The following is a 10,502-nucleotide window of genomic DNA, read 5'->3' as shown; positions in this document are numbered from 1 at the left end:
AGAATTTGAGAGGAATAAGCCTTTTGTGTGCATAGGAAAAGGCTTGGATCTTTTATTTCAACTCGTGAAAAATGGGAGCAACAATAAAAAGTGTTGCGTTTTATATTTTTGTTCAGTATAATATAATATATACTGTATTTTCTGATAATGGGCTTCATTTGTCTGTGAGAATAACTTGGCCTCATTACATGAACCAGGACGTTTATAATGTTCCTTACATTATATAACCACATGATGGCAGTAAGCAGCAGCACTACAAGTTGGGTTGTGTCCAGCCTGTGCCAACAGCAGCAGAGAAAGAAATCAGTCTCTATCTATCAACACCAGTGCTCCTCAACCTCAGTCGCAGACATTACTGTACTATTAAACCGCAACATATTACAAACATTAGAATCTTACAGCTGCAGATATTCATATCTTTTTAAAGACCCTAAGCAGTTGTTCATGTTTATGTCAGTGGTTCTCAAAGTGTGGGTCCGGAGCCTCCAAGGGGTCCTTGAGGGGGTTCCAGCAAAAAAAGGGAATAATTTATTTTCACTATAATTCCATCCATAATTATCACAATGACAGAATGTAGGACTATTTTGATCATGGGTTTCATAGGACTTTCTGTCATAAAACATCTAAAAGAAAAAAATCTTATCAGATGGGGGTCCCTGCATGGGACAAAATCTTATCAAATGGGGGTCCCTGGTTTAATTTGTGTCAGTTTAGGGGCCCTTGACGTGAAGAAGTTTGAGAACCGTACTGGTTTATGTCACTAAATAAATAGGCCACACACATACATGCATGCATGCATACTCCTATACATTGTTGACACCAATGAAACACTCATTTGGTCCCATTAAGTTTCAAGGCTATGCAAAGAGTCACAAAAAGGACTTTTTTTCCCCCAGTGTTGTGCCCAAGTGACCTCTAACAGTTCATATACAGTCCATCTGCTGTGGGGGGAATGATTGAGAATGACAGGTGACAGGAAGAGGTACTGCAGCACTAGTTTAAAAAAAATCAGGGCGTTCACATGATGGTGCCCCAGGAAGGCATAAAAGCAACTCCAACAGAGGAATAGCTACTGGGAGGATTTGAGGAAGTTGGATCAAGCCCATTGGAAACATCTTGCCACTCTGTAGTCTGCTTTTCTTCTTCTCCTTGAAAACCACTGAATAAAACATGATGATTCAGCCCCAACAATGGTATCCTAATATATGAGGTATTTTCCCTATAGAGAGCCAAAGTCGCACCCACTTCCAGTTTAGGCATACGCACCAAAGCCATTAATCCGCCATTCTTTCCTCCATCTACATTTAGTAAAATGCTTATAAACATAGTTTAACTTGGTCAAACCAAGCGATTCAGTTATATTTGGAATCACAAGAGACCATAGAACAGAGAGGGGGTTTTCAAAGTCTGAGGGTGAAAGTTTGGGGACAAAGGCCCTCCAGTCCAGAGTACTTGCTTACCATAGCTTCACTAAATTCCTGGATGCCTATGGGATCATGACTATGTTATTTGATCCAATAGGCACTCAACAATTAAGACAAGATAGGCTGAAATTGCTATTTCACATAGTTCAGACTACAACAAATACATACAAAAGGTCTGTCTGAAGCTTATTTTTGTTCTGAAAAAATTCTCCAAAACTACTGTATCTCTTTAACCAAATCACACACATTTAGGCTATTTTATGTGATCTCCTTTTGATAACTAGTCTTAACGACTAATGTCATATTTTTCCACTTCCATTCACTGAGGACCCCCTGGGGAGGCCCGCCACTTTGAAAATCTCTGCCTTGGATCATTTCGCTGAGATCAAAACTTAAAAACAACACGTCTAATTATTATTACTTTGTATCCGCAATTTTAAGTTTTGGTCCAAGTGAAATGTTCTATGGCCTCTTGTGATTCCAAATATAGCTGAATCGCTTGGTTTGACCAAGGAAAACTATTTTTATAAGCATTGTATGAAACGTAGATGGAAAGAAGAATTGCGGACAAATGGCTCTGGTGCGTACGCCTAATCCGGAAGTGGGCGTGACTTTGGTGGAGTGCAAAAAATGATGTAGTCTTGTATGGAATTCAGAATATTCTTGACACTGAGGTGAGGGCAATATGTTGAAATACGAGATCATTCCGATTTTTTATCCCATTTTTATCCCCCATTAGTGCTAATTTAATTTATTTATCCTGGTTTCTACTCCACCCTCTGCCGATCTGGGGAGAGCCAAACTGGCTCCATCCTTCCTCCGAGACATGGGCAGTTAGCCAGCCGCTTCTTTTCACCTGACAGGGGAAGCTTCACCGGTAGGACATAGCACGTGGGAGGTTCACGCTATTCCAACCAGTTCCCCTCCCTCCGAACAGGCGCCCTTAACGACCAGAGGAGGAACCACATTGGCAACCAGGATATTGCATGTTTTGGTGAAGGGGTTCCTATATGAAGGAAACCCCCGGGAGGCACGGGAAGAACATGCAAACTCCACACAGAAAGGCCCTTTTGACGACCCCACCCGGGCGGTGGGCACTCGAGGACATGCGGACGAGATCATTCCTGTTGTTTTAAGATAATGTTACAAAAAATGACACAAAAATTTGCCGAATTTTAATTATCTTCCGATTATTTTTCCTTCACTTGTTACTTGACATAACCTGCAATTCACATTTCTATTGCATGATGACTTGCTCAAACCTGCACATTGATAACCAGCTTACTCTTTCATGGAAGCTTTCTTGCCTGAAAAGTTGCACCATACATCAGGGAAAAAGTTGTTCTAATTACTTTTTGGCTGCAGTTTTTTTTCCACTCCTTTTTTCCCTCTTCGTCCCAGGAGGACACTTAAAAGTCACGGTTGAATTAATCTCTTTGACAAATCGTGTTCATTGATGAAGAGTGAGCGCGCGGTGCCATCACTTCTCTGCACGTGGTGCGTCCTGAGGAGAGGTGCAGCAGGTGTGCGTGTGACAAAGGTTATGTTGATAAGGATAACATCATCTTGAAATGTCACATGGAGCCCAGTCGGGTCAGCGTGTGTGTGTGTGTGTGTGTGTGTGTGTGCGTGCGTGCGTGCGTGCGTGCGTGTGTGTGTGTGTGTGTGTGTGTGTGTGTGTGTGTGTGTGTGTGTGTGTGTGTGTGTGTGTGTGTGTGTGTGTTAGCAGTACGTTAACTCGCAGCATAAGAAGAAGGGCAAAATCTGAATGCTTGAAAGCAAGGTGGCTACTCAATTATACAAAAACAAAGTGATTATTTAACACTATGTTTGCAATGTCAGATGAGATAAGAGAACATGAAAAGAATCAGTAATCGTTGGCCCCCCCTCCTCCTTCAGATGTCCCCCCCCCCCCCCCTCCCCCTGCATTAACTAACAGCTCGTTTGATTTATTGTTACAGACGAGCTCTCCTACGTCTAATACCCTAATCAGCATTCATACCTTGCCGTGATGATTCGGGACAATGCTTTTTTATTGAGGAAGTGATCTCACCCCTGAGTGCCAGAATCAGCCTTTTTTTACAGCCCATCTCCTCAAGGTCTCATCCATCAGCGAGGTGTCTGGGGCGACACAGGCCGCTCGACACACACTAACTCATTTAAGCAGAGGGGGACATATAGGGATGGATATATCACTCACGATCACTAACTCGCTTACTGACGGGCTGATGTGGCGAAAAAATCCACGAAGCTTGTTCCAAATCCCCCGGCGCGCTCCCGCTCCGTTTAAACCACAGGTAAATAAGGAGATTATTTCGCTTCTGCTGACAGATAAGCAGGGTGAGAGAGGACGAATGGGTTCACTTCGATTTTCATTTGTCTCTCTATCTATCCATCCATCTTTCCTCCTCGTGTTCCCTCTCCTCTCCTCTCCGCTCCTCTCATCTGTTTCACTCGTAATATTTTTCCCACAACGATTTTGCATTTGTTCATACAGAGAACACTTGAAATGTTATCTACACACACACACGCCATATTATATACGCATTCATATCACATTGTGTCTAGATGAGATCAAGCACTTCATGTAACATAATAATCAGTCGTGACCGATTGCTACTGAGAGCTGTGTCGCTGTAGTTAATGCTTCCTTTATTGACTGTAAACACAATCAGAAACCATGTAATCCTAACAAAAGATCTGCTTGTTCAATCTCCAGTCCAATAAAGGCAGAGGAGAGCGTTGCTCATCACTCCTGTGATTTCCAATTACCTTTTCAAAATGATTACCCCACAACACACACTCCACCACAAGCATGGTAGACCAACCATGTGTGTCATTTATGATGGGGTTGTGTTGTGAGCAGTGTTGGGGGTAACTCATTACAAAAGTAACATATTACATGTAATATATTACTTTTAGCAGTAACTCAGTAATATAACTTATAGGATTTCAGTAATATTATACCAGTTACTTTGTCAAGTAACTCAAGTTACAAATTGAGTATTTTTTTTTTTTATCAAAGCACATATATAAACTAGAACGACCGCAACGCGGACTTATGCCTCCGCCATTAGTTCATTCTGGAGTCCAAATCGCCATTTGAGGCAAATTGGAAGAGATTCCGTCAAGGCGCTCCTGTGATGTTGCGTTACAGAGCTTGGAAATTGGGTGTGTGAGAGGTCACAGTGACCTTGAACTTTGACCACCAAAATGTAATCAGTTCATCCTCGAGTCCAAGTCGATGTTTGAGACAAGTTTGATGAAATTCCGTCAAGGCATTCGTGAGATATCGCGTTAACAAGCTGGAAAATGGCGTTTGAGAGGTCACAGTGACCTTGACCTTTGACCAGCAAAATCTAATCAGTTCATCCTTGAGTCCAAGTCGATGTTTGAGACAAGTTTGATTAAATTCCGTCAAGGCATTCCTGAGATATCACGTTAACAAGCTTGAAAATGGTGTTTGAGAGGTCACAGTGACCTTGACCTTTGACTTTTGACCACCAAAATCTAATCAGTTCATCCTTGAGTCTAAGTAGATGTTTGAGGCAAATTTGATGAAATTCCGTCAAGGTTTTCATGAGATATCGCATTAACAAGCTGGAAAATGGCGTTTGAGAGGTCACAGTGACCTTGACCTTTGACTTTTGACCACCAAAATCTAATCAGTTCATCCTTGAGTCCAAGTCGATGTTTGAGACAAGTTTGATTAAATTCCGTCAAGGCATTCCTGAGATATCGCGTTAACAAGCTTGAAAATGCCGTTCGAGAGGTTACAGTGACCTTGACCTTTGACAACCCGGATCCATAATGCCTTCCGGCCTGGCTATCGCCGGCGGAGGCATAAAAAGATACAATAATTTCCTAATCAAACTGTGTTTTTATGCAAATAACCACTATAGATGACAATAACAAAGGAAAATAATAATATTTAGAATTTTGGATTGTTTACTCCGACTTCAAGGCGGTTGAAATTATTTTTCTGGATGGTTCCGAGGCGGCGATGTCATTCTGCTGCTGCTGTTGTTTTGGTAAAAGTAGTGTAATAAGTAACGAGTCACTCTACACAGACAGTAATATTGTAAAGTAACTTATTGCTTTCAAATGAAAGCAACTAGTAATATGTAGTATATTACATTTTGAAAGTAACTTGCCCAACAGTGGTTGTGAGTGATCAGACTGTAAGGATCTAAATATATGGGGGTGGGGTCTTCTCTTTGTCAGGATCACGGTATGATGGAGAGAGATCAGTTGGCCATCTCCGCTTTCATCGGCCTCAACAGGCACCTGATGACCAGCACTCCCCTGACCTGCTGTTACGACTTCATTACATTATCGCTGTTAATTATAAATCTCCGTCCAATAGGGCTCTGGTGGCCGGAATGTGCCATAACGGGCCTCACTTTAAAAGGACCGTCCATTGTCAGACAGCGCAAATTAGCTCGTGTGTGCACTCTCGCCACCTGTTTATGGATCGCTTTTCAAAGCACCATCACCACTTCTGTCCCTCTTCTCCGCAGTGGAAATGATTCACATTCAGAATGATTTGAGTTTTTAATGTTGGGGGATCATCTTTATTGCCTAAGAATCCACCTGAGAATGATAGCACGGCACATCTCATCTGAACAAGGCTTATTTGCATCTTTAAACATCTCTGTTGGCATAAGACATTATATATATACAGCATAAAGTACATACATTTAAACCATCTCCACGCCATATTGCTGTCACATCTGATATATTTTGTCACAAAAATATACACGTTATAGTGTCACAGTACCTTGCACTAAGGAGCAAAACTCGGACATTTAACCTATTTGCGATGAGATTTCAGATTCCTTCCCGCGTTGAATCCCTTCATTTAATGTGTGCGAAAAGGACAGATTTCAGACAGAACTACTCGTCACACAAAACACACACGGTAACAGGTTCAAACAGAGGGACACCACCACCAGTTTCCCCAGACGTTATGGCTAAAAGGAAAAGTAGTGCACTGATTTTATTCTACACATAGAGATATATACCATAGAAAGGACATCAAGCCTCCCTAATCCAGATTATATGGCAGCCATTTTACATGGGTAAAGTTATATCTATCGGTTTCTACACAACTCTCTAACAACATTATTATCTTCAAGTACTTAGTCCACTCATAATCAGGTTGTCTTGAATTTCATGATATGGTATTAGATATCAGTGCTGTAAGTGTAGCAGAGAAGCTAGTAAAAAAGGTATAATTACTATTTTACAATGATATCGTTTAAAAATCTTTAAAAAATTATCCACTGTAATTGCTTTATTCTACTCTTCATTAATGCCACATTAGTAAATAAAAAACAGCAAAATAACTGCGCCAAACATTAAATAAATAGAATCACTTTGCTGTTGTACAATTGTATCATGACAGATGTACTAAGTACTCTTTCCCTGAAATATTCTAATAAAATCAGGAGGCCATTCATTGTTTTATGAGACGTTGAAAAAGACAATTAACTATTGGTCTTTACCGTTTCATCTCCCACCTTTAATCGTCAATACGTGAATCTTCCCCATGTATGAATGGATAGATATTTTTGCAATATATAATAGCAGGGATGCATGTCTTATGTGAATGTTTTACAGGCCACACTATATTATTGTGGACATTTGCTGGTATTCTTCAATAATATGAGTCTTTACTCTTTGGCAAGACTTACCTCTCAGGACACATTTTGTATTCCTATACAAAAGGACAAAAAAAGGGTCCTCTAAAAGCACTAGAATGCAGATTAACAGGCTTCAAGATGGATTAAATCATCCACGAGGATCTTCAAGTATCGGGCGGTCTTTTTGACAAAACAAGCTCTACTTTAGGCATGTACAGTAACTGTATGTCTAAAAAGCTTTTTGACAAAACAAGCTCTACTTTAGGCATGTACAGTAACTGTATGTCTAAAAAGGCGATTCTTCTGCTTTTTAAGATGCTGCGTCATCTTCCACCTTGCGCTCCTGTTTTTTTTGGGGGGGGGGGGGGGAGCGTGTCAATATACTTATTTCACAATGTCACAAACAGCAAAGATGACAATGTCCTTGGAGACACTAAACGCCAATCTGACTTTTGCACTGAAAACTCAGAGTCTCGCTCCTCCATCCACCTCCGTCTGCACCCGCAAAGATGAGCAAGTAGTAAGGGGGGGCGTAGTAAGGGGGGGCGTAGTAAGGGGGGGCGTCGGCTCTACAAAATCGCTTGCCTTGTTTTCTGAGCGCATCATAGAACATACTTCCCGGCGATTGCGGATTCAAAACTTTATTGTCCCGACGGCGCCAAGCTGAAATGGACAAAGAAATGGCGTCAAACCCCACCGCGCTATATACCCGTTATCCTTCACTTTCTGTCGTCCTACCCGCTGAGCTAAGGTCAGGACGAAGCTACCGGCTTGTCTGTGTGTGTGTGTGTGTGTGTGTGTGTTGTGGAGGTCAGGCTTTGGCCTCCAGCAGTTCCAGGAACAGTTTGTGCATGGGCACGCGGCCGTCCTGCTTGATGCTACAGAAGTGCTGCACGGCTCGGGCGGCCGTCTGGCGGAGCAGAGGGAGGCTCATGATCAGCTTGCCGGCCCGCCGAGGGTCGTCGGGGTGGCGGGTGTTCTCGTAGTCCTGCAGGGCCCCGTGAAGGACGTCCTGGAGTCTCTGAACTGCCTCCGAGTCCTCAATTTGCATGGAGTCTGCAGGAGTAAGGCGGGACATTAATCCAGTTAATAAACCGGTGGGGAAATGGAGGTAGATACGAGGAAACGTGTCATTATTCACCTGTATATATTTAAATGATCGATCTATCGTTTCTAAAAAAGCAAAAGCAGCATTTTAAAGAACCATATCGTGAGAATATCGCATCAGCTTAGCATCGGCTTAGAGTGTCGCTTGGTTGCTTTGCACAAAAGATAACAATAATAGAGTTGAGTAGAAATGGAAAATGGTGCCGGTGCAAGCAAACAGCCTTGCCTGATCTCTGTGAATGTACCTGAGTTAGCGAGCGCGATAGCTTTGAGGACCACAAACTCCTCCTTCTCCAGGCCCATGGCTTTGTACTTCTTGGCCAGCTGCAGGATGGCGTTGTTGAGGTCGAGCAGCCCGGCCAGCTTCGACTGCTCCTCGTCCATAATGTAGTCCTCGGCGTACACCAGCTTGTCCTCCAGGGCCAGCGAGCGGAACACCACGCGCAGGATCAAGATCTCCATCCAGCCGCTCTGTAATAGACTCATCTGGTCTGCCAGCGAGAGAGAGGGGAAGCCTGGAGAGACGGGCGGATAAGGGCAGAAAAACAGGAGATAACCGACAGGTTAGAGAGATAGTGTGAAAAGGAGTGCCGTTGATATTCAGACTGCTGTTGGAATCTGAATGTTGGGAGGAGACCCACGCGAGCACGGGGAGAGCATGCAGGCTCCACACGGGGGGGGACCTGGGGTTCGAACCCACAACCTTCTTGCTGTGAGGCGAGGGTGCTAACCACTAGCTCCACCGTGCCGCCACCCTCCTCCTCTTACTTTGAGTGTTTGTTGTGTGCTTAAACATCCAACATGACCGTGTCATGTGGTCTATGTTTTGCCACTAGGCTGATATCAGACTGATGTCAACTCGTTACACTCCATTTCCATCTTCTAATCTAGATGGTCTTCTAGATCTATCTCTAGATCCGTCACAGCAAGGAGCCAAAACTCAACCCATTGGGAGTGGGTGGATTTGCAGGTCTGGACCCAGGTAAGAGAGATACACCGCCAAAAAAAACAAAATGGACCAAATGCAAGATACATTGCCAACCCAACAATAACAGTATTACACTTAATGCAGTTCAGTTGTGCCCGAATGACAACTGGTGATGACAACAAACTATAAAGGGAGGAGGAGGAGGCGTCTACATTGGCTTTTATCATCTTTCATTATACAGAGGTTGCTGGTGGCAGAATGATTTAGTGACAAGGCGACACTGTGATGGACACTACAAAGGGGGACGGTGGACAGAGGCAGTGAATAGGTGTCCAATCTAATTACATTCTGTAGGACACGCCCATTTTGATTGACAATTACGCCCCACAGGAGTATGATTAAAACCACTCCTGTGCGCCTGTATACACGCGCACACACACTCACACACACACACTCTTGCACACATTTGTTGTAATTAAACAGATGATTTTACAGGGCAAAGGGAGGAGGCGAAGGCGTTTTTTATTTTTGACACCATCAGTGATTGTTATCAGGATCCAGTGGTCTTTACAGTCGCCATGGGAACGCCCGTGGCGCCCATTTCACTCTTATCGCTCTCTGATTGATTGGAAACGCTGTCTGTGCAAAATTTCATTGGTCGATAGGGATCAGTATTCTGGCGCCGGACCATTGATCAGGAAGACAAAGACAGAGCCCCCCGTGTGTGTGTGTGTGTGCGTGTGTGTGTGTGTGTGTGTGTGTGTGTGTGTGTGTGTGTGTGTGTGTGTGTGTGGGGGGGGGGGGGGGGCTTAGGCCCATATGATGACATCTCTCGCAATATATCAATAGATTTTAAGGAGAAACGGCTTCTATGGCGCTTCTTCACAATGTCACACTTTAATGAAGAGAAAGGACGAAGATTGACGGGTCAAAGGTCAAAGTAGTCGTTCTGAAGCAGAGGGCCTTCAGGGAAATAAGACGCTTGGGCAAAACTATGAACCATTTTCGTGTTGCCGATGTTAGTTGAATCAACACACAGTCGCTCACACACATTTGGCAGCCATCTTGCATTAGACTTAAAAAAGAATGCCAAAAGGACAGAGGCTAGTTGGTCTTTAGCCAGCTCATCTGCCTGTCTGGCCCTCAAACCTCAGCCCACATCAGTGTCAATCTGCCTGATAAGAACAGACAGAGAAGGGGGAGCAGTCAGCACAGTAGCCCCGTCATACTCACCTCCCCCTGGGCAAAGAACCCAGATGGCCCAGGCCACTTTTGCCCTGGACGCCGGTTCTTCCAGTGATGGGGCCCATGTAGCCTGCCACTCACTCACCCAGAGCTGATGTGACACGGCCATTACATTTCGAGGAAGGGGGCAGTCTTTTTCTATATTTCATCTCT

General features: G+C 43.7%; 1 protein-coding gene across 3 annotated transcripts in view; it reads right to left on the bottom strand.

Annotated features, from left to right (window-relative positions):
• Nucleotides 1-6,000: 6,000 nt before the first annotated feature.
• Nucleotides 6,001-10,502, bottom strand: part of LOC310782673 (estrogen-related receptor gamma-like) — a 40,028-nt gene continuing 35,526 nt past the window's right edge. For all 3 annotated transcript variants that reach the window (XM_083643390.1, XM_083643391.1, XM_083643389.1), the window contains exons 7-8: nucleotides 8,422-8,691; nucleotides 6,001-8,125 (exon numbers count right to left, since the gene is read on the bottom strand). In XM_083643390.1, the coding sequence (XP_083499516.1) occupies nucleotides 7,881-8,125; nucleotides 8,422-8,691 (515 nt within the window). In that variant the 3' untranslated portion in view covers nucleotides 6,001-7,880. The remainder of the gene's footprint in view (nucleotides 8,126-8,421; nucleotides 8,692-10,502) is intronic.

The sequence above is a fragment of the Poromitra crassiceps genome, assembly GCF_964638095.1.
Source record: "Poromitra crassiceps genome assembly, chromosome: 9".
In the NCBI taxonomy this organism is placed as follows: Eukaryota; Metazoa; Chordata; class Actinopteri; order Beryciformes; family Melamphaidae; genus Poromitra; species Poromitra crassiceps.
This window is presented reverse-complemented; position numbering and strand designations above follow the sequence as displayed.